This window comes from Lissotriton helveticus, chromosome 4_1 (genome assembly GCF_964261635.1).
Source record: "Lissotriton helveticus chromosome 4_1, aLisHel1.1, whole genome shotgun sequence".
NCBI lineage: Eukaryota > Metazoa > Chordata > Amphibia > Caudata > Salamandridae > Lissotriton > Lissotriton helveticus.
This window is the reverse complement of record NC_136063.1, coordinates 50,955,387-50,980,584: the sequence shown is the minus strand read 5'-3', so window position 1 is coordinate 50,980,584 and position 25,198 is coordinate 50,955,387. Positions and strand designations below refer to the sequence as shown.

At 45.6% G+C, this 25,198-nt stretch overlaps 1 protein-coding gene across 1 annotated transcript; it reads left to right on the top strand.

Annotated features, from left to right (window-relative positions):
- The first annotated feature begins 2,796 nt into the window (after nt 1-2,796).
- On the top strand, nt 2,797-24,661 carry LOC144828314 (GTPase IMAP family member 4-like). The gene is made up of 2 exons (XM_078686402.1): nt 2,797-2,828; nt 20,644-24,661. Exons 1-2 carry the CDS (start codon nt 2,813-2,815, stop codon nt 21,366-21,368), a joined length of 741 nt encoding a protein of 246 aa, XP_078542528.1. The 5' UTR covers nt 2,797-2,812; the 3' UTR covers nt 21,369-24,661.
- The last annotated feature ends 537 nt before the right edge of the window (nt 24,662-25,198 follow it).

Sequence of the window (25,198 nt, the reverse complement as noted above, 5' to 3'; positions counted from 1 at the left end):
GTGAGGGTTGGGGGCGATCCATATGAGAGGGACAAGAAAATGGTCTGTCCACGGGAGGGGAGAGGGCTTTCCAATTTGTAGAACCGGGCAGATGCTGAAAATAGGGTCAAGGCGGTGTTTCTTTTGATGGGTGGGTACGACTACTCGTTGTGAGAGTTCGAGGGCAGATAGACTAGAGGTTATCTCTCTGGAGCCAGGGTCGTTTGGGTAATCGAAATGGACATTAAGATCTCCTAAGAAAGTGAAGTTTGCAGGACTGTAAGCCAGATTTGCTATGATGGGTGCGACGACATGAAGGAATTGTCCCTGTGGGCCGGGAGTGCGATATATAAGTATTCCCGAAAACGTATTTGTTGGATTAAGTTTTATTGTGTAAGATAGACTTTCACAATCTGGGACGGGGTGGGAGAGCTGCATATTTCATAACATAATTTGTGGATTATTGCCAGTCCACCCCCCCCCCCCTTCATGTTTTACGGTCGTTGTGCAGTATTTGGTGTCCTTGGGGGAGGGTTTGGACGAGATCAGGTTCCGACTGTTCGTGCAGCCATGTCTCTGTGAGGAATAGGATGCCGGGTTTTAATTCCTCAATTAGTATTGAGATTTCAAGGGTGTGCTTAGGGAGGGACCTGCAGTTAAGGAGGTACAAAGAGTATTGACATGTTTGAATTAGTGGTGCGGGTAGGAATTGAAACCCACACTTACTGCAGGTAGCATGTTGCTCTGATGGGTCCCAGGACGCGTGGCAAGAGGGAAGTACATTCCCGTTTAGTTTGAGTAAGAGACGTGGGCTGTATTTCCTGACGTGGACTGGCGACCGGACAAGGGGAGTGGCCCCTGGCCCCTCCGGCCACCCACGGACGGGCGCCAGGGGTAGTAGGTGATGTTGGGGAGGCAGGAAGAGGGAGTAGATAAAGATAAACTGGCTACTCTGGATCACTTCTAGATCCCCACAGAGGAAGACTTTAACAAATTAGCTATGAATGTCTCTTCGGGTTCACCATTGGACCCTCTCCCGCATAGGGTGGGGAGAGAATTTAAGGAAGAGATTTTTCCTTGGCTCAGCCAAATATGCTGCCAATCATTGAGCAGTGGAATGGACCCAGACTGCTGCAAGCAGGCAATGGTGACACCCTTACTGAAGAAAGCTACACCTGATCCCCTCTACCCGTCTAACCATAGGCCCATCTCCTTGCTGCCCTACCCGGTAAAAATCTTAGAGCGCTCAGTTAGAAAAACCCTCTCACATTTTCTAGAAGGCAATCACCTGCTAGATGAGGTTCAATTTGGGTTTTGTCCTGCACATGGATCGGAAAGGGCCTTAGTGACAGTCTTAGACAAACTTAGAATGCAAGCTGACAAAGGCCAATCAGCCATACTAGTGCTACTAGATAGGTCAGCCGCATTTGATACGGTTAATCACAAAATTCTATTAAATATACTTATGGATGTTGGAATTAAGGGAATGGCACTGAACTGGTTTCAATCGTACCTGTTGGGTAGACAGCAGGCAGTGTCTACACCACCTTTTGTATCCAAAAATGCTATTCAATATATACCTGGAACCACTTATTCCTATTATTAAATGCTATGGAATAGAGTTGGTGAACTACGCAGACGATACAGAACTTATTTTCCGAATGGAAGGGAATCAAGCAGTATCACTTGATAGATTTCATGTGTGTATGCGAAGAACTGCAAATTGGCCTAGGGATACCTCCTAACAATTTAATGGAGACAAAACAGAAATTGAGTATTGTATGGCTAACAAAATATCTCGCCCACTCCCAGCTGATTTCTGGCCCACCCCTACAGAAAGAAAACTGATTCCATCTAAGAGAGTGCTTAATCTGGGGGTGCTGTTTGATAACAGTCTGCAGCTTGACTCCCAAGAAAATTAAACAGTTGGCACCTGCTCATCTCTGATCAGAGTTTTACGGAAAATACTTCCGTTACTGCCAACTTCTTCCAGGGCACAAGTGGTGAGGAGTGTCATCTTGAACCGGTTGGACTATTGTAACGCTCTGCTACTTGGAGTACCGAATTCTCTAATGAAGAAGCTTCAGACAATTCAAGTAATAGCTGCCAAGTTAGCTTTAAAAAGACAGCGAAGGTCGTCTGCTTCTCTATCCCTGAAAGATCTCCATCGGCTACCGATTTTGCATAGAATACAGATTAAAGCACTATGCATTGTTTTTAAGACAGTACACGGAGTGTGACCACTGCAGAGCAGGTTTACCTGGTATATTCCATCTAGAACCCTCCGCTCATCAACAGCAAAATTGGTGAACACATACAGATGCAGAAAAAAACAGGACTGGTGGCAGGGCATTCAGTTCTACAGCGGTGCGGGTGTGGAATGAGCTCCCGATCGATCTTAGACAAACTGGGAACTTGCTGCACTTTAGAAAAAAGTTCAAAACATGGCTCTTCCCTAGGGTATAGAGAAGCCTAGCTGTAGCTTTGATTCCTTTCTTTTGGGTATGGTTGTATTTATGCACAGTGGAATGTATGGTAATCTTAGCGTCAGGATACCCGTGGGGAGTTAAGTGGGCTTTATAAGTTCAGCTTACATTACATTACATTCACGTGGAAATGTAAAGGAGAACAGGATTCATGACTAATTTCTATATCTCGTTTGTTCTCTAGAAAACTGGAAATAATATACAATCATGTATCATCAATGCATGCCTACACACAGTTATCTCTCTACCAATTTATATGTGTGTACCTATCCCATATTCATGGACTTTTGTGTTTGTTTCTAATTTATTGACTGACTTTTTCCCCAGGCCCTGTCCTTCCATCAAAAATGAGTAGTAAAAGAGGTAAGTACAATAAAAGCTATACTATTAAAGTGCATGACACCTCTGTCCTACTAGCTCTATCATTTATGTGCCATTTTATGGACATACATGCCCTGTCTCTCATTCATACAATTGACCTTGAGAGCATTTGCTGTTAGAATGTATTCACCCTCTGCCACCTTCCCAGCTATTTGCCTTTGTTATGAGACTTGTAATCTAATCTTTTTTTCAACTATGTTCGATATTTGCAACAGTTAGATTGATATTTTCGGGGCTTACTGGCAAATTGAGCTTGTAAGTTAACGTAAACAATGAATATATGTATGCTGCAATTAATCATTACATCACAAACGTTTTTAAGATATGCATAGCAAAAAACATGATACACCATGTATGCTACAAAATAGTACAATACTTGTAGATTACTGTCAGAATTCCTGCAACTTCATGGGGGGACAACATCTACCTGCATCATCAGGGCCCCATGAGGTGGTTCCTGGATACCACACACCTGCGGCTGATTGTAGCACTACAAAGTACACTCCCTTGTCCTGAAGCAGGGAATTACTGTGAGTATTCGTGCACCTTTGTGGGGGGACCTGAAGATGATCTTAGTGCTGCAAAGTGTGCTTCCTTGTCCCGCAGTGCCAGATTACTGTGAGCATTCCTGCACCTTTGTGGGGGGACTACATCTACCGGCATCCCCAGGCCCCAGGCGGTGGTCCGTGGATAACCCATACCAGCTGTTGATTGTAGCGCTACAAAGAGTGCTTGCTTTCCATGCAGGAGGAGATGCACCAGGGCAAACTCCAGGCCATGAGTGGGCCCATCCTTCACCCATCAACCACAGGGAGAGGAAGGCGGAAAACATGTATCTCCTGTTGCTGTGCACTGCTCTCTGTGCTTTGAGCATAGCTGGCTGCAGTTCGGCTAATTGAGATCAAGGGGTGCAAGATTTGTAATTGCTGCTGTTTCTGTCACTGTATATTTCTTGCTCAGGTTATCACTACTCTTAAAAAGTCCTTGAAGTCTTAATCCATAGGACATGCTGCTAAAATGCAGGGCCCATGATAACATTCCTGACTTAGGAAAGGTGATGAAACAATCAAGACATGCAACGGAAAACAGCACCCCTGTTTGGAGGCAAGATGGCGCTTGAGTAGTTCCTTATTCGAAACGCTCTTTCAACCTGACCCCTGGCCCCTGACAAATAGCCAATGTTTTAGGGGCATACAACCCAAGATCTACCTGAATGTTGTAATCAGGAAGGTAGATCGCCATGGCTGGCTTTATGGACGGATCTCTACAGCGGGCTGTGTGCGGTGGCCCACGATGAATCAGCTGCTGCTCCGGGCGGTTCTTGCAGCTTCCCTCTGCCTGCGGTGGTGGCGTGCACTGGATCCGCTGCTGCCCTGGGCAGTTCCTGCTGCTTCCCTCTGCCTGCGGCGATGGCGTGCACTGGATCAGCTGCTGCTGCGGGCGATTACTGCTGTTTTCCTCTGCCTGTGGCGGTGGCGTGCACTGGATCAGCCTCAGCTCTGGGCAGTTTCTGCTGCTTCCCTCTGCCTGCGGCGGTGGCGTGCACTGGATCAGCTGCTGCTCTGGGTGGTTCCTGGTGCTTCCCTCTGCCTGCGGCGGTGGCGTGCACTGGATCAGCTGCTGCTGCGGGTGGTTCATGCTGCTTCCCTCTGCCTGTGGCGTTGGCGTGCACTGCATCAACTGCTGCTCCGGGCGGTTCCTGCTGCTTCCCTCTGCCTGCAGCGGTGGCGTGCACTGGATCAGCTGCTGCTCCGGGCGGTTCCTGGTGCTTCCCTCTGCCTGCGGCGGTGGTGTTCACTGGATCAGCTGCTGCCCCTGGGCGGTTACTGCTGCTTCTCTCTGCCTGCGGCGGTGGTTTGCACTGGATCAGTTGCTGCTCCGGGCGGTTCCTGCTGCTTCCCTCTGCCTGCAGGGATGGCTTGCACTGGTTCAGCTGCTGCTCCGGGCGGTTCCTGCTGCTTCCCTCTGCCTGCGGCGGTGTCGTGCACTGGATCAGCTACTGCTCCGGGCGGTTCCTGCTGCTTCCCTCTGCCTGCGGCGGTGGCTTGCACTGGATCAGCCGCTGCTCATGCTGTCACCCTGAGGCTGGGATGCGGGCTTGTGCAGAGTCAGCAGCTGCTTCTACCAACGGTTCCTGCAGCCTCACGGAACTTGCAGTACAAAAGGGGGTGGTGATGGACAGAGCATCTGAACCAATCAAACACTCACACCCAGTCAAAAGATCTGGGTTTAATCCATCACCGTTCTTTAGCCCAATCTGCCACCCCAGATCAGACATGGCCATATGCAAATCAGTCTGACCCTGTGCCTCATGGGAACAGTCCAGCCCGAACTGCCATGCCATGCCTTCCCTGGACTGGAAACAAGCTTCCGAGGACCGGTTTCTGGCATTACAGCCAACTTCAGCCAGGCTTGCTTGAATCCAGTGGCAAAGTGAGCAAGGGACTCACGTATGAGCATACCCTTCCAACTTATGGCGAATAAAGCAGTACAAAAGGGGGTGGTGATGGACGGAGCATCTGAACCAATCAAACACTCACACCCAGTCAAAAGATCTGGGTTTAATCCATCACCGTTCTTTAGCCCACTCTGCCACCCCAGTTCAGACATGGCCATATACAAAGCAGTCTGACCCTGTGCCTCATGGGAACATTCTAGCCCGAACAGCCAAGCCATGCCTTCCCTGGATCGGAAACAAGCTTCCGAGGACCGGTATCTGGCATTACAGCCGTCTTCAGCCGTCCATCACCACCCCCTTTTGTCACGGAACTTGCGGCATTGGCTCTGGCAGATTGTGCCTAGATCTCTGGCTTCGCAGACGGGCTGTCTACAACCACAGGTAGAAGGCTGTAAGTCTTTGACTACCAAACATTTTGGCAGAACTGGTACAGGCTTGCAGCTTATTGATGACCAGGAGAGGGTGCAAATGGCTCTCTGTGAGATATTGACCCCGGATGTGGAAGTAGAGTCCGACCCATCTGCAAAATCCAGTGTAGAAGATGCCTTCGAAACTTCATGTTCTCTCCATCCAGGTCTCAGTGGAGACAAGTGACAGAAGTCAGCAATACAATAATTAAAGGTGCAGTCTCTCATGTGGATAGAGTTATCAGGGATAAAGCAGTAAGCACCCCTTCAAATCGGGCTAGGTCTCCCTATGTAAATGATAACTTCTATTCCCAGACAGAGGAGTTAGAAACTTTGGACGCAAATATATCAACATCTAGTGTGCAGGAGGGTGCTAACTGGAACTGCACCTCTGGTCCAGAAGACCTAAGAAATCTTCAGTTGCAAAGGAAATCTCTCACCAAAAAGGGGAGGAAAAAAGATAAGGGCCTATGGGAAATTTCTGATGCAGGCAGTACAGGGGATCTGAAGCAGGGTTACTCGCCCTCACAGCTCCCTGCCTTAGCGAGTCAAGCGGGTAAATATGGAGGAGTTCTGACAGGCCCTGCAATGGCAAATATTGGGGAGAGAATGGAGACGCATACCTCTCAATGGTTCTCCAATCTACAATGAGCTTCCAGGAGGAGGTGAAAAATGATAATTGCAGAGCCTGGCTTGCTGCCAAAAAATTTCAGGGTGCTGTTAGGAAAGTGCAAAACAAGCAATTGCTGGACAAAATGCAAAATTATGTAATATATTCACCCAACTACAGAGATCTGGGCCTAAATCCATTGTTTTTCTACTTACCATGCGGTTCCAGTTTGAACCCAGCTATATGCAAATCAGTCTTGACCCTGCACCCAATGGGAAGAGTCCAACCTGAAAGGCCCGGCCAGGACCTCTCTGAACTGGAAACAAGCATCTTAGGACCGGTTTTAGGGTTATGCGCCTCATCAGCCAGGATAGCTTGACTTCAGTGGCTTGGAGAGCACGGAACCCACATCTGGGCTTACCCGTCCCAATCGGGGTGACAAATGCAAAAAGAACACTTGATGGACAGAATGCAGAACAACTTCATAATTTCACCCTAGTGAAGAGATCTGGGCCTAAATCCATCTTTTTTTGCTCACCATGCCATTCTAGTGTGAACCCAACCATATACAAATCAGTTTTGACCCTGTCTGTGCCCAGTGGTAACAGTCCAGCCAAAACTGCCATGCTATGTCCTCTCTGGACTGGAAACAAGCATCCTAGGACCTCTTTAGGGGGTTCACCCCTCATTAGCCAGGTGAGCTTGACTCTAGTGGCATGGAGAGCACGGGACACTCGTCTGGGCATGCCCGTCCCACTCAGGGTGACAATGCAAAAAAGAACAATAGATAATTTCTGTATATATTCTTTATTAACTGTACAATTAATTAAACTCATTACAGTGAAGACAAAAACGGATCTTGTATGTATAAAAAGAGTAAGTACATAAAAAGCTCAAATTAAGGACAAGACAGTGATTACTGACTTCTTTGCCTAAATAAAATTCTGCACCCACTGTCTAGGTCCCGCATGATTGACCTTTCCCCGACTTGTGTGACTTGAAGTTAGTTTGTGTTTGTGGGCACTTGAGTTGGCCTCTATGGCGCACTAAGTATCTTACAAGGGACATTTCTTTCTTTGGGGAGGCGTACAGATGGGGCACTGTCAATGATACTACATGAAGGGATCCCATCAGCTTTAGTCCACAGAGTTTGCCGTGGGCTTCCCCTGGGTTGTACTACTTTCCTTGGCGACCTTTAGGGCTAACCTGATTTGATGAATACATTTCCCCAGTCTCGCTAAGATCGGTGTGTTGGTAGTAGACAGACACAAAGCTGATGCTCCGCTGCATGACTTTATGCTCTTACTGAAGCAGATCGGGCGCAACAGTCGCCGGCGTTCTTTATTAAGGTTGAAACAGCAGCAGAGAAGGTGCAACCAGGATTCCCTCTTATAGGGGCACAGTCTGCAAGTTATGGGTTCCCCTCTTCGGGCCCATGCGGGATTAAAGTCTGCTATCCCGAGCATGGTCAGCCTCATAAATAAAATTTTGCTTCGGACCTGTGTTGTGAGGGCCTCACTTAGGTAGGGTGGTGCTTTTCCTGCCATGTATGAATTGTTTAATGAATCCAGATGAGAGCTTCGGCGTAAAGTTTTCTGGTCAAGGTCAAAGAAGATTTCCCACACTTGTTTGTCAATAGCCCTCTTCCAGACGTTCAGGGGGATATCCTGCAGTGGCATACTTTCTTCCTCTACCTTCAATTCTCTGATTGCGTTTCCCAGCCTAGTGTGCCATTCCGTGCCTGGCCACTCAAAGATGAATCTCAAGTGATTTTTTAGGGAATTAGCTGGGGTCCTTAATGTTCTTATGTATAACTTTATGATCTCCACCTGGCAGATCAAGTCTGGCCTTGCTAGGCCAAGCTCCAATCTTAGCCTAGTTTTTCGTGCTGGCCTTTGGTATGTGTAGCACCAACTTATATGCTTTGGCTGAATTGAGGAGAGCGTCCAATTTCCCGGGGAAGGCTAGATGGCCGTAGCTAATTGCTGGAAGGAGCTTTGCTCTGAGAGCTGTCAGAATTGGGCTGGCGGATGGACTGATCAAATTCTGGCCTAGTTGTCTTAATAAGTGTACAACCTTATTGGCTTTGGAGTTCTGCTGGTTTAGATGAACGTTTGCCTTGGCCCGTTCCGTGAACCAGACCCCTAAGTAATATATGAAATCACCAAGTTGATTAGAGCGTTTCCCAGTTGCCACTGTGCATTCTTTTTCCGATGGTAAGACCCAAAAAAGATGACCTTTGTTTTCCCTTGATTGACTATCAAGTTGTTGGCGATGTTAAAACTATTTAGCGCATTTAATGCTCTTTGTAGTCCCACCTTCGTGTGGTCCAATATAACACTATCGTTGGCATACTGTAGGACGGGAAGCCTCATGCTTCCTAATCTTGGGGCTACTAAACTGGTTCCTTTTAGTGCCTCTCCCAGGTCCGCCGTATATAAGTTGAAGAGGGTGGGGGCCAGCACGCACCCTTGCTTCAACCCATTCTCAGTGGTTATTTTGGGGGAAACTGTGCGGGCACTAGTTTTGACCCTCACCCAGGTGTCCTCATATAGTGACCTTATTGCCTTCAGAAGATTCGGTGGGATGCCCCACTTTTCTAATTTCCACCATAATCGTTTTCTTGTTACTTTGTCAAAGGCTGTGCTGTAGTCCATGAAGCAGCAGAAGAGTGGAGGGTGGTTCTTCAGAGTTGCCTGGGTGGAGAGATGTGCTAGCGCCAGGACATTGTCCATTGTTGATGCCTGGGACCTAAAGCCAGTCTGGTGCATGGGTATTATGTTTCTCTCTTCAACCCATTTTTCTAAATCGTTCAATAATAGGCAAGCATATGCCTTAGCTTCCAAATTAAGCAGGGCTATGAGCCTGTAGTTTGACGGCTTTAGGCGCTCTCCTTTTTTGAAGATTGGGACAAGTATGGAACCCCTCCAGGACTCGGGGGTTATGGCAGTCGAGAAGGTGTAATTAAAAAGTGGAGTTAGGAGTGCTGCCCAGAACTCCGGTGCTTGTTTGAAAACCGGTGCTGGAATCCCGTTGGGCCCCGGGGCCCCGTCATTCCTCATACTCTTGATTGATTTGATGACCTGTTGGATTTTTGCCCAGGTTGGTAAGGTATCGTCAGCATCTGCCGGGGATCTATTGCCCAAGGGGGCCATTACTGGGCTCGAGGTAGTGACTCCTGGCTTTGTGCTGATCGGTTGGACTAGCTCAGCTAACTCCACCTTATCGCTTGATGGAACTTCGTTAGTGGAGGCTGTTACATATAGCTGCTTCACATATTGCATCCAATCTTTTTCTGCAACCCCGTTTTCTCTTGATGGTCCTCGGTTGCTCAGCTGGTTTATATATCTCAAGAGTCGTGCTGGTTTCTTTTGTTTAAGCAGGGAGAAAACTTTGAGCCACTGGCTTTCCATGTTGGCTTTTTTATGTTCCCAAAGCTTCTTCCTTAGGGATGCCTTCAGTGAGGCAATTGATGCTCCCTCTGTTTGACTGCCCACTCTTTTCTTTTCTACGAGAGCCTTACGCAAAAGTCTTTTATGTTCTCGTATGTCATGTGGACATGTATTCCCTGATCTGAATTGCTCTTTTATTCTAGAATTTTTGGATTTGGGGTTCCCAAGCTTAGTTTCTAAATCCTTAATAATATTCTCCCATCTTTTTATGGGTGAGAGCTCTGTGGGTAAACTCCCTTCCTGTGCCTGGCCCAGCCATGTTTGAAGTGTCCCGTTGGTCTTATCTGACCACTTGATCCTCCGCAGGATGCTGTGTTTCTCCTCCCCATTTGTCTCCCCGATGGATTGGTAGATAACGGCAGGTGGTACGTCCAACTGAAATGCTGCTCTTAATGGCCTGTGGTTTCTTTCCTTCCGATCTTAAACTTCAAAGTCATCCATTCTGGCCGCCAGCTCTCCACTAATCATGATGTAATCAATTCTTGACGCATCCCGTAAAGTGGGCTGAGGCTGCCAGGCGGCCGAGCGAGCTTTTTTCAGTGCGTAGGTTGATGTCAGCTTGTAATGTTAAGAAGATCCCACAGGGGAGCTACCCTGCCAGATCCTGGGGGTGGGGGGGGGTTTCAGTTTTGTCGAGATCTTTCAGATTGAAGTCCCCAGCTAGAATGACCTGGTATGTTTTGTGTTTGTTTAGCAGATCTTCTAGGTTTTGTGCCAGTACCTCCAGCTGGTCTTTCATTAGGGTCTGTGCGGGGTTGATGTAGCAGTTTATTACCAACAGGCGTATTGGATGTTCATTGAAACTTAAACCTCTTATCTGTACAACTTGCAGACCAGGGAAGTTCGAGTTAATGGCGGTAGCTGCGAGGGCACAGTCGTGTTTTATAAAAACTGATAGACCCCCGGCTGGGCGACAAAAAATATTCCTTTTTATGGCAGGTACTTGGTGTTCGTAGTACCCTGCCAGAGGAGTGGTGGACAGGGCCCACGTTTCTTGGAAACAAATTATGTCTCCGCTTTCCAGGAACTGCTTCAAGTTTTCGTTTTTGCAGATTTTGCTGATCCCTGCTATGTTCCATGAAATTATGGTTAGTAGCGACTTTGATATTAATCCAGGCCCAGCTTCTCCTCTTGCAGGGTGTCTATTGTCACGGTTAGGAATACTGTATCCTCCTTCTTGCGTGTTCTTTTTGATCTGGGATGGGGGAGGTGGTGCATATGACCCGTTGATTATTCTGGCAAGAGATTCTAATGCCCGGTAGGTCCCTTTGGCCCATCTGGCTTCTATCTGGGGGTCCCAGACTATTTTTCCTATGCAGGACGAACCGAGTGGCCTTTCTCCCACATTCCGGGGCCAAGACATGTGGATATTTTGGGTGCGACAATATCTGAGCTTCAATACCCCACTCAGTGAGTAGGGTGGAGTTGTTTGTGACGACTTGTTGTGTTGCTTTGTTCTTCAGTCCCACCACTGAAGAGTCGCCATGTGTGTCCCCCTTCATGCTCAGAAATTTCACCCATTCTATATCCTCTGTGTGTATCTTGTCTAGGGTGTCCAGGTGTTTAAAGAGGCGTTAGATGTTACTCCGTTTCAAGATGTCATGATTTCCCCTGCTCGAAAATCTCGGAGTGAGGACCACCTCATAGACGACTGCTGAGGCGACCGCGGTTTGGGCCCTTTCTCCCTTTTCTGTGGCAAGCTCTGCTGAGGTTGGCTCTATACTAGCGCTTCCCTGGTGAATTAGAGGAGAGCCGCCCTGAGGCCACTTATTTTGACCGTTGTTGATCCTGATGGCAGGCTGAAGCTGCGTGCTTAATTGTGATGGATTTGGGGTAGCCACTTGCAGCATCGTTGTTGCCAAAGATATCTGGGTGAACAGTTCTACAGGAGATGGATTTTTTCCGGCCATTGGATGATTGTCTGTTGGGTGATTTGGCCTTGCTGGTCATTTTTGGCCCTTCGCATTGGAGATACTTGGTGATATAGTTTGTTTATGTTGAGCTTCCATTGGCAATGAGGCCTGGGTGTCCCTTTTGCCCCAGTTTTTATCTGTAAATATTGGGTACAACTGGGTAGCTTTTATGCCCCCTTGTAAGGGCGGTTGATTACTCATCAATAACTGTGATTGTCTCACTTTTAGCTTTGTTTTTTTCTGTTGCTTCTTTAGATTCTTTTTGGCTCTCCTTGATAATGAGGGTTCTTGTATATCCGTTGTACCTGAGATGTGTTCCTGAAGGACTATTCCAATAGCATCGCTCTCCCTGAAATTTGGGCTTTGTGGGTTATTAGATGGGCTGCTGTGTAGTTTAATGATCATGTGCTCTACGCTTTTGCCATTATTGGCTATGTTCCTCTGTCCTAATGTAGCCCCAGATGGCTGTGTCACCTTCGGGGTGTGACTGTTGTACTTCGCCCGACCTTCTTTGTTGTTTAAAGTCCGTGCCTCCATGCTCCCTTTCGCTAGTTCTACTATATCTGTTAGGACCTCAGGAAGGGAGACCCATTTCTCGATAAGATTAGAGCAGCGGCAGGAGCAATCGCCCCGGTTGGAGACCACATGTTCGGAGATCCTGTTGTCTAGGACCTCCACCTTGGCACATAGATCTGCTAGACGCCCTGCAATTGCTTGTAGAAGATCTATTTGTACTTCCATCTTCGTCGATTGCCATAGGAGGGCTTTGTCGGTGGCACTATTTATCTCAGTCGGGAATGGTTTCTCAGAAGTCGTGTCAGCACTGCTGTTGCAGGCGAGGTAGTCAGCTTTTATGTTAGGGGCCCATGGGGACATTAAAGGCCATGACAGGTTTGGAGTTAGATCGAGGGTCCTTTCGATCTTTTGTTCAAGGTTGTGGAGGAGTGAGACTGTAAACTCCCCTGCCACTAGGGACACTGGGGCCAGGGGGTCTGACTGGGAGACCGTTGGTTTAAAGTATTTGGATTCATATAGGGGGTCACTTGTCTCCGTGGTCTGAAGATATGGGCCAGGGTCTTTGGTCTGATGGATTTGCGCTGTTATCGTTACTGTGGGGCCAGCTTTGGGCATTGATGTGTCAGTGGTTTTGCTGGTTATGATGTCCTGCCTATTTTCTGTGGTCAGGGGGGATCCACCCCTAATTTGACCTGCTGATTGCTTTAGGTGGGGCTGCTCGTAGGCTACACTTGCTCTTTCCTGGTTGATCCTCTGTTTCTCACAGGGGGCGGTCTCATCCTTGGATATGCTGGTAGAATTAGAAGATCCTCTGTTATGTTCATTAGTGCTGCTGTCTTGGGCTGGGCATGGGGCATCAGGGAGAGCGCCCCGAGTGGTGCCATGGTTACAGCTAAGGGGATCGTTGCTCTTAATTAGAAAGTTTCTGATCGAGCCCTTTTGGTCAGTCTCTTGTGGTTTTTCATTTAAGCTGTCTGTTAGTGATTTGCTCCTCGTGGACATTGTTAATGTCATGTTAATGGGCAGATGACTCGTGGGGCTTTTTTCCAGGCTCATTCGCCCCCTCTTTTTGGACCCCATGTACCAGATGTCCTACTGGGGTTTGGCTTCCTGCTAAATGGCAGCTGCTCTGAGTCCGGAACACGGCCCCTGTTGCCCTTTTGTTGCCTTTTATTGCTTGTCGCCCTCACCGCTCTCTCTCATCTTGCCTTGTAGGGGATGCAAGCTCTGTCAATTCTCCTTTGAGGTATAGCTTGAGCTGGTGACAGAAGTAGACAGATGCTCCCTGATCCCCACCTGAGCCGAGAGTTCGGGGTGGAGGTGAGGTTTGTGGAGGACTGGCTGATCCGCGTGTTTAAGGCAAGCGTGGCTCCCGGGGCAGGTCACTGTTTCCTCCTGACCTAGTTAATCCACCTCTTTGGACCTGTCGAGGGGTCCACTTGGTGCAGCTGCCGCCTAGAGGCCACTGCGCTTGCTGCTGCGCTAACCACCCCTCTGGGAGAGAAGGAGCTGGGGCGACATGTTACTGAGGGTAGAGGTGACGGCTGAAGCTACAGCTAACCGGTGGATATCATTCGCGTAAGTCTGTGCAGCTCTCAGCATTGCAAGGCTCGAGGGTGTGCAGCTCCAGTCCCCCGCTCAGACTCACCCGGTGTTCCGATGCTGTTCCGAGGGTGTACAGCTCCACTCTGCTCTGGGACCTCCTTCCGCGGCTGCTGCGGCGGCTGTGGCCCGATGGTTCCCCCGTAAATTCCACTTGTTAAACTGTTGTGGCCATCCGCCACCAGCGCTCGCCGTTCACCACCGCCGCCTCTGCTTTCTCCCGCGCTTCGCCGCCGCTGCTAAACATGGACTGGAATCCACTACTTGCAAAATTTCAGAGATCTGGGCCAAAATCCATAGTTTTTTTGCTCACCATGCCATTCCAGTTTGAACCTAGCCATATGCAAATCAGTCTTGACCATGTGCCCAAAGAGAAGAGGCCAATCTGAAATGCCAGGCCTGTCCAGTCCTCCCTGGACTCGAAACAAGCATCCTAGGACCGGTTTTGGTGTAAAGTAAAGACTTTGTAAGGACTCTGGAAGCAGAGTCCGACCCATCTGCAAAATCCAGTGTAGAAGATGCCTTAGAAACTTCATGTTCTCCCCATCCAGATCTCCGTGGAGACAAGTGACAGAAGTCAGCAATACAATAATTAAAGATGCAGTCTCTCATATGGATTATCAGGGATAAAGCAGTAAGCACCCCTTCAAATCGGGCTAGGTCTCCCTATGTAAATGAGAACTTCTATTCCCAGAGGACTAGTTAGAAACTTTGGACACAAGTATATCAACATCTAGTGTGCAGGAGGGTGCTAACTGGAAATGCAGCTCTGGGCCAGAAGACCTAAGAAATCTTCAGTTGCAAAGAAAATCTCTCACCAAAAAGGGGAGGAAAAAAGATAAGGGCCTATGGGAATTTTCTGATGCAGGCAGTACAGGGGATCTAAAGTGGGGTTACTCGCCCTCACAGCTCCCTGCCTGGAGGAGTTCTGACAGGCCCTGCAATGGCAAATATTGGTGAGACAACGGAGACACATACCTCTCAATCGTTCTTCAATCTATAATGAGCTTCAAGGAGGAGGTGAAAAATGATAATTGCAGAGCCTGGCTTGCCGCCCAAAAATGTCAGGGTGCTGTTAGTAAAATGCAAAACGAGCAATTGCTGGACAAAATGCTAAATTATGTAATATATTCACCCAACTACAGAGATCTGGGCCTAAATCCATTGTTTTTTTACTTACCATGCGTTCCCAGTTTGAACCCAGCTGTATGCAAATCAGTCTTGACCCTGCATCCAATGGGAACAGTCCAACCCGAACTGCCCGGCCAGCTCCTCTCTAAACTGGAAACAAGCATCTTAGGACCAGTTTTAGGGTTATGCACCTCATCAGCCAGGATAGCTTGACTTCAGTGGCTTGGAGAGCACAGAACCCACATCTGGGCATACCCGTCCCAATCGGGGTGACAAAAGCAAAAAGAACACTTGATGGACAGAATGCAGAACAATGTCATAATTTGACCCCAGTGCGGAGATCTGGGCCTAAATCCATCTTTTTTTGCTCACCATGCCATTCTAGTGTGAACCCAACCAAATGCAAATCAATTTTGACCCTGTGCTCAGTGGTAACAGTCCAGCCCATACTGCCATGCTATGTCCTCCCTGGACTGGAAACAAGCATCCTAGGACCAGTTTAAGGGTTTCACCCCTCATTAGCCAGCTTAGCTTGACTCTAGTGGCATGGAGAGCACGGGACACTTGTCTGGGCATGCCCGTCCCACTCAGGGTGACAATGCAAAAAGAAGAATAGATCATTTACCCCAGTACAGAGATCAGGGCCAAAATCCATAGTTTTTTTGTTCACCATGCCATTCCAGTTTGAACCTAGCCATATGCAAATCAGTCTTGACCCTTTGCCCAATGAGAAGAGGCCAATCCGAAATGCCAGGCCAGTCCAGTCCTCCCTGGACTCGAAACAAGCATCCTAGGACCGGTTTTGGTGTTTTATCCCTCATCAGCCATTATAGCCGGACTCCAGTGGCATGGAGAGCACGGGACCCAAATCCGGGCATATCTGTGACACTTGTGGTGACAGATGCAAAAAGAACAATTGTTAGACAGAATGCAGAACAATGTCATACATTCAGCCCAGGAAAGATATATGGGCTTAAATCCATTATTTTTTGCTCACCATGCAGTTCCAGTTTGAACCCAGCCACCTGCAAATTAGTCTTGAGCCTGTGCCCCATGGGGAACAGTCCAGCCCGAACTGACAGGACAGTATGCAGAACTTGTGCTGATTTTGCCAAAAGAATGGCTTCTGTAGAAGCCAGGACAGAAAGCCTTGAAACCGAAGTTGTCGACCTAAAAACACAGAGTGTAGCACATGAGGAGATTGTCAAGAAAACAGGAAACGCCGTAATAATGTACATTTTCTGGGAATTCCTGAAGGGGTCGAGGGGAACGATCCCAGAAAATATCCGGTTTTCTTACTGAGAGGTACCTTATCCCTAACCACATGAGACTGGGATAAGGAAATCCATTGGTCCCACCAAAACTCCTGAACGGCCACGGGCAATGCTGCTAAATTTTGAAAAATTTCTGCTACGACAGGCCCTCTATGATTTAGTTCGCTCAACAGCAAAAAGAGAATGTGACACAGTGACTTTTTTCACCAGGCCTGATTTTTCCCATGCTACCATTGAACAAAAGTGGTGGCTTAGGCAACTTTTGGCTCAATTTCAACAGCTTAGGGCAGAAGTATATCTTCAGAACCCAGCTCAACTGAAGATCGTCTTCAGGGGGGAAACACGCAGCTTTATCTCCAAAATTATGGCCCAATTGTTTCTAAAGGATGTTTCTGGTAGACCTAAGATTGGGGTTTTAGGGCATATAACAGGTTACAGTTATGTGGTAAAATGGTGTATCATTTGGGCGTTATTTGTTGTATTCACTTTGATTAGCAGATATTTAGAAACTGATTGTATTCTTTTTCAGGGTGGTTGGAGGAACGGTGGGGATGGGATTATTTGGGATGACTTCATCCTGGCTCTTGTTGAGCCAGGATGCCTTTGATACTTACTTGAGGTGGGTAGTGGGAGATGGGTCAAGGGGTGTCGGGGGTGGCAGGCTGGTGGGAGAGGTGTTTTATATGAATTTGTTGTCTTTCTTTTCCTTTGTTCTTTTTTTGTTTTTTGCTCAGCGCATATGGTACAAGGCAACATTAAGAAACACTTATCTTTTATGGGATGGGTAAAATACGTATAGTGGAAGTGGGTCTGTGAATATGCGTATTTTTTTCATCAGGTTATGGTTCCATGGATACCACACGGATTCACAAGGGGGGCCCCACTGAGCGCTGCAACAGATTCATACCACCCACACATGGAAAAATGTAGTGAATACCCTAAGGTGTTCCAAAAATAAATCTTAGACAGGAAACACAATCCACCTCACTTACCAGATTGCACATGTACATTCTAATACGTATATTGTGTAAGGCGTTGAACAAGTAATAAATTTTCTGATTTTATTGGTTAATTTCATGTCAGAAATCCTATATTTAATTCTCTCAGAACTATTGATGCACGCTTTCATTTAAGAACACTTATGAAACACAGCCAGTCTGATAAAGAATTTGGTAGTCTGGCTTCATGATAAATCATTTCTGACCAGCACGTCACATAAAGGCTTTCTTTTTCTAAAAGTGACTGTCGGTGCTGGACAATTCACTTGTGTCAATTTAGATTCACTCAGTGATATATTTCAATGTTTACTATTTTTTTTCCTCACTTGTGTGGCCTGTGTTACATAGGTAGTAATCATAAACAAAGGAAATGATTACGAGTTTGACCGACGGGTTACTCAACCACAAATATGACAGATATCCCATCTGCCATATTACGAGTGTCATTAATTTCCATTACAAATAATGGTACTCGTCATAATGCAGACGGGATGAGCTTGTCCTCACAGCCTAAATATGGCACTTGTTGTTTATTAAACATTTTAGTGACATGAATTTTTAGAATGTTGTCTTTCAATTTGGATAAAAATTGTTTGGCTACAGAGGGGTCACCATTCAAGAGAACAAAATGATCATCTATATACCACAAGATGCCCCTTTGCTGGGGCAGCTGTCGCGCTTACACAAACTTTTAACATAACATAACATTCTCTCGGTATAGTAATGCATCATAACAGACCATACCACCTGTGTTTCTACCAGCCCATGAGTACATTTAAATAGCTGGAGGCAAAGCTGGGGCTTTATGTTAATGTTCTCTTGTAGGAATCTGACCTGTTCAACTTGGACATTTTAGAAATTGTCCCACTCTTGTGATATACAAACATTCTAAGCCTTTATTGGGTGTAGAGCAGACATCACATTTCATACAGAAAATGTTGCAGGTTTAACCACTTCCAGGAGCAAACTCACTGTGTCAAAACCTAATTGGATCCCGACAATGTCTTGGGAGTAGATTTACAAACATTTTGCACTGGGTTAGCGTCACCAGCAGAACATGTTTTTTTCCTAATTTACTTTCCAGTGCAAAACTTGTTTTGTGCTGTAAAGTACCCTAAAAGTAACACAAAGCAGCGAGTAGCACTGCTTTGTAGTACTTTGCACCAACAGAGTGTTACATGGATCGTACAAGGGCGTTCACATGCAACCACACATGCCTTTTAATGCAACAGCCTAACTGCAAGCAATAGCAGACAGGGTTTAGTGCCAAAGTGAAAGGGAAAAGCCATTTGAAAGAAGGCGTTAAAAGGAGAAATGTTTGTATTTCTCCTTTCTTTCCCAACTTTGCATGCATGCTGCACTGTGTAGACACATACAAAGTAGGAAATGTTTTAAAATGTGTCTCTGCATATATTTTTGCACTGGAAGAGTAACCTTCCTGTAAAAAACCTATGGTCGACTCGGGCACAAACTATTGCACTATGGCGCATAGATGTGTGCCTGGTGCACAGGAACTAAAATCCGCACTGAGAAGAGGAGAGCGACAAATCTCAGGTAGATATGGCGCTTTGTTCCCTCCCTGTCATCCAACACAACCCAGCACAGCATTTATTGGCTACTGCGCTGCATTGTGACTGTTTTGAAAATCTGAGCCCTGGACTTTTGTAATTAGTTAAGAATAAGAAGTAACTGGCAACACGATGTCTGTAGATAAAATGGCTGGAATTCCAAAAACAGAAACATGTGCTAGAATCGCCACACTGGAGACATTTGTGTTTTATATCCAATTAAAAGCCAGAGAGAGAGAAAGAGAGATATACGATGAATCCTACTCCTTTCTCATTTTTTTTTAGGTTCACGAATGCTCCATGAAGCTGTTTTGTTCAGGATAAAATATTCACACACAAAGATGTGAAATATCTGAAGGATGCTTCAGTGGCTACATTGTTACTCTTCATTTAAGTGTGGCTCATTTAATAGAAATGTTGAACCCCTTTCTGGCTAATAGAGTTGAGTATGTGACATCTAAAGGAGGGTATCGGTATAAAAGATACTCTAAATAAATTTTAACTCTGTGGTCATTTACTAAACTTTTGGGCTTTGATTTAGCAATGGTTGCTACCAGATTTGTGTTTTTTTTAAACTGTAGGTCCCTATTTATGAAGGGTTTGCGTCATGTTTGCACCATGCAGTGTGGCGCATGAGGCCTCAAACTCTAAATTGTGATTTGTCAACATACACAAGGCCACTTTGTGTGGCTCTGCTTGGCTTGATAAATTAGGAATAACACAATGCAGTTCAAAATGCTGTGTTGTGTTACTCTGCAGTGAGAAGGAATTAGATGAGCGTTGCGTCGGTGTGCCCACACAACTCCCATGAATTTTAACGCAGTCCCAGATTTTCCATCACTGGTAGACCTGGAAATGAGACAAAAAAGATAGGACTGCTCATGGGATGTGCAACAAGTAGAAATATCTTTATTTCTCCTAGTTATTTCCTCCAATATGCCTCTCAGCTGAGCCAGACTGGGAACCCAAAGCAACCCTGGCAATTTCCTTGGACTCGCCCCAGAGTAAGCATTGCCTGGTCCTGGGAGGCTGGAAACGCTTGCTTGCTGCTTTTGTTACTGGTGGCTGATATAGCAGAATGGCTGCAAAACCTGCCCTTAGTAACACAACCGACCCCCACTGCAGCAAAACCAGCCCCCACTTTTCCAACCTCCGCAGGCAACGTCAGATGCCCGGTACGGTTAGTCTGGCCCGGCCTCTCAGGATTGTTTTTTTGCAGGAAGGTGCCCCTTACAGCACAAAAACAATCCTGCATGCAACACAGGCAGCCTTTCACCATGGTGTAAGGGGGCCTGCACTGGCGCTAGGTAGCTCATTATGCGCCAGCCCTGGGGAAAAGACAGGACTGCACCGAACTGAAATAAATACAGCACATTCCGGTCCTTATCCTGTATCTCAGCTCAGCAAGGTGACTTGCCGTGCTGTCTTACACTTACTTAAATATGCCCCTTAGTTGCTGCACTGTGTTGCTGTACTGTTTAGCAATTATGGGCATGATTTAAATTTTACAGATCTTCAATTAAACTCAACTTAAATGAACTAGGTGAGTGTGGTGGAGCCATCATGGGAAAGTTAATAAAATATCCAAAAGCATTAACATGTACTGGGATGTAGCTGGCTCACAGATTATATACTATTTGTTTTACAGAGTTTTTCAGGATAACAGAACTTATATGTGCTGATTAAAAACATGTAATTTTATATTTCGCATTTAAGTCTGTGGTCTAGCTTTTTCCATAACATTGGATTCAGTGTTCTTTTTATATTCTACAATACAAATTACACTATATCTCCCACCCCGCCCCCTTTATGTTATTTTAAACCCGGTACATCTTTCCGTGCATAAGTGTTGATGTTCTTCCTTGCAGATGATGTGGTTTATCGTTCATGTGATGTAAATGGTGACCTGACAATTTTACTGATTGGAAGTCCTGGAGCAGGAAAGAGCGCCACTGGAAACTCCATCCTCGGGGAGAAGCTCTTTGTGTCTAAGGCATCTGCCAAGACAGTGACGGTGGAGTGTGAGAAGAGGGCCTGTGTCCGGGACGGGAGGCGTCTGGTGGTGGTGGACACCCCGGGGTTCTTGAACAGTAACAGACCAGAAGAAGTGAGGAGCGACATCAGTCAGTGTCTACAGCTCTGTAGTCCTGGTCCTCACGCCATAGTCCTGGTGCTCCAGACTGGGAGGTTCACCGAAGAAGAGCGGGATGCAGTTCATAGGGTCCAGGATCTGTTTGGAGCACAGGCGCTCAAGCGCATGGTCATTGTATTCACCCGAAAAGATGATCTGGGGGATAAGTCAATACAAACATTTGTTAAGGAAGCTGAGCCAACACTGAGAAAATTAATTGCCAAATGTGGAGGTCGTTACTGTGCCTTCAACAACAGGGCAACTAGAGAAGAAAACAACAGACAGGTGTCAGAGTTGATAAAAATAATAGAACAAGTGAACGGTACTAAACTGTATACTTCTACAGGGAAAATACCTAGAAAAGCCATTAACAAGCGCATGGCCATCGGAGCGGTGTTAGGGTTGGCTATTCTTCTGGTCCTCTTGGGAGTGGTGGTTTGGTACTTGACCAAAAAGCATTAAGTACTGGTCACTGATTGATATAAATTGCAAGCACATGTGATGCTTTTATCCTAGGAACCATCTTGGTCGCTATTTTATGCCTTAAGCACACCCAAACAAGTTAAGCAATCTAATATTGGTGCTGTTCTTGTACAATAATACCTTGCTTCTTGTAAGCCCTTTTAGATACAGAACAGGATAGTTTACCAATGAAGACCCACAGTTCTCCTCTCTTCTCAGTGGGCCATCTACGGTGAAGGGTTAAAATCCAAAAGACCACTGCAGTTACTCAAGATAGAGTGTATCTTGATGAGTAAGCAATTTTACCCATGTTGACTGAGACCAAGATCATATTATGACTCTATCTGTTCATGCTCCAGTCAAGGCCACTTTCACATGGGATACACTTGAATACCACCCTAAAATATAGATCTGTAACACTGCTCTTACTAGAGATATTTGTCCCGAAGAATGAGCTATGCTTCCATATCAAGGAATTCTTTGAGCTTAACAAACCAGATTACCTCAATTATTTTGTTAATTTGCTCATTGGCTGTAATAAGAGGTAAAAGTATGGGAAACATGGCCTCCTTGACCACACTAAAATACAGGGAGAAAACACTATCTGAATCGTAACCTCAAGCAGCGGAGTCAGCACATAAAGAACATCACATTAGACATTTACAAAGTAAAGTCAGGTGAGTTAAAGGCAAATTGAATGCAATTGAGACAAATGCAGTGGAGCATACTCCCCCCTCATTATTAGGGCAAGACAGTTGGGAATCATCTGAGCAGATAACTTCACCAGAATAAAAGAAATATTTTGCAAAATTAATATTAGCTCTAACTGCACTTCACCCTTTGAAGAAGAGTCGTTTGAGGAATTCTACTCATTTTTTATCATACTCTGTATGCAAATGATAGTCTTCCATGAAGACCAAATTTGCTACCTGAATGAGGTGAACTTTCCTCAATTCTCTCTTAACCAAAATAATGCGCTAGATGCTCCTAATATTGAGCACGCGTTCAAGAAAGCATTTAAACTACTTACCATCCACAAAGAGCCCACAGTGGATGGCTACTACAAAGCTTTTGCTGCATTTCTGGTCCCACATATCACTGCTCTTTCCAAAATTACTGTCCATAAGAGTAGAATATCCCAAATGATGACCCTAATTTCATTGATTCCCAAACTTAGGAAGGATCCAAGACAATGCGCCTCATACCAACTAATAGTCTGAATAAATATAGATCCCAAATGTATTAAAAATTCTAGCAAGCAAGTTGGATGACCAGATGCTGAGCCTAATAAACCCTGATCAATTGTTATTCATTAAATGTAGACAGACACATCGTAACTTGTGCAGTGTAGTCTAGCTGATCAAGACAGCCAAAAAGAAGAAGATTCTAGCTGTACATATGGGGATAAGAGCAGGAAAGTATTTTGACCAGAATGACTGGTCCTTCATTACTAAAAATGCACTGTAAGTTCCGGTTTTGACCCATGGTGATAGCTAACTAGTATAACCCCATGTAAAAAATCCTGAACAACTGACATAGATGGCGTAACATCCCATTAGTTAGCAAAATCAGACTTGGGGCCCTCTATCCCTGCTATTTTTCACACTTTCTATAGCATCTTTATTCACAGACTACATGCTGCTCTCTCTTACAACCCCAACCAGGACTATTCTAAGGATACAACTACTAGCTCAATTTTAGAGAGTCGCGGGCTTCAAAGTTAACCTTTCAAAGTTACATATCCTTAACCTATCTCTCCTCCAGAAATAGGTTGACAAAATAATTATAAGGTCCCATTTACTTGGATCAAGATTTTAATCACATACCTGGTGATTAAACTGGTCCCCAATGTGGATGACCCTAATAAAGCTAATATTCCTTTCCTACTGCAAACCTCAGTAAAAGACTGCCACAGGTGCTCACCAATTTACCTGCCCTGGCTGTTTCTTCCGAGGGTGCTCTACATGTTCCAGGAGGTAATTTTTATTGTATCCCTTAAACAACTAATAATGCATTTCATTTGACAGGGACAGAGGGCTAGTCTTTCCTGTTAGTATATGTGTCAACCAAGCACTTGAGGGGCTTGCCTTGCCCAACTTTACAAGCAAAAACAGTGGCCCAGTTGAGAGTGATGGTGTATTAGGCTTTGTGTGAAACTGATAAGCACTGGCCATACATTAACAGGGCAGTAATTGTGTGCTATCTATATGATTCAATTTCTAAGCTGAAACAAGACATTTAAGACTGGCTTCAAACCATGCCTTTTTTTATGACTGGCAGAAAGGAGGCTGCGTCATTATCTCCAACATGTTTCAAAATGCACACGTGCTGAATTTTGATACATGTAAGAGGAAAATTCAATTCAATGAAACAGAGTGGTCCCAGTATACTCAATTGGGGCACTATGGTCTCCATTCGATCATACAACAAGTCACCACCAGAGACCTACTTCTCAATTGAAAAGTTTGTTTGTGCAGATAGCGGGAAAATCCAGAGGGTGAATGACACTTCTTTATAATTTCGTACAGTCATCATCCCCACCTCCAGCTCTGGCCTTAAAGTCATTTCAGAACACAAATATAGGGACAAATGTATCAGAGCACAATGATCTGCCCCATAGAGACACACCCAAAAGGATTTGCAGCCTTTCCTGGGTAGTAGGGCACATTGTAAGGTCATATGAGGCTGGCATCTGTACCCGTTTAAACTGGGCAAATATTACAGTGGATCAACAAACCTCTTCTGGAAGGGATGTAGCATATTAGGGGACTTCAGACATACCTGACTTTGTTCTTTTGGGTCTATGTTCCAGTTCTTTAAATTATCAAACTCTGGTAGATCGCTTGACTACCTGGAACAACCTCAGGATGGCCAAACTACTTTGGCATCATACTGGAAGAAGTCTGACCCTCCCACTGCGCCATCTCAGACTTTGGAACATTTTGGCAATGGGCAGGCTGCCTAATGTGTTGTTCAGAAATAAATGTGTAAACTTTGATGTTCATCTACAATCTTATGTGGTGTACTTTACAGTGAAATGTATGAATCCATGGTGTTGTGTTTCTTCCTGTTCTTTGTATGGAATCTATATTTCTGGAGTTTGTACGGGATTGTTGGAGGGATGGGGGTTTGTCTCTTTGTGTTGATTCTTATGATGTGGTTTTGGTTCTGAAGGACTTGCTACAAATACTGTTTATCTCATTAGCATCTTAGATATGCCCTATCATTGTGAGACCACAATATCCATTATGAAAACCAATAAAAGTGACTTAATAAAAACCCACAAAGAATTTTGAAGCGATTTAACATTTTTTGGTATATTTTAAAGAAGTCTGTTTGGTCTGTTAGGATGTCTACAACAGAGTCACAACGTTTTTCTTTCAGTATCCAGAGCTGACAAAACAACTCTAAGCAAGGCGCGCCTATGACATTTTACATGTGAAAATATTTAAATATTAAAATTGTATCAGGAGCATCAACTAAACTACTGTATACTGTGCCATCAAAAGCTGCTTGTCTTATACTGTGATCCTTCAGTGGAGTCAACATGATATAGTAAAATAATGGTCAATAAAACAACACGCCATGAATGGACTGCAGAGGAAAAGCTGCTCAAGGGAATATTGCTCCAAGTTGGAAAAGAGGAGTTATTCGGGTAGGGCCCTGGAGGAGGGATACGGGTGTCTTTTAAAACATAATGAGGGGGTCACGCAAACTCCCCCCTGAGCTCTTTGGAGCCCCAGGGACCAACATCACCGGGGGCTTTATTTTCAAGTTTGAAGGGGGCAGCATGGACCCCCTTCTGGAGTGGGAGCAAGCCTTAGGAGCCA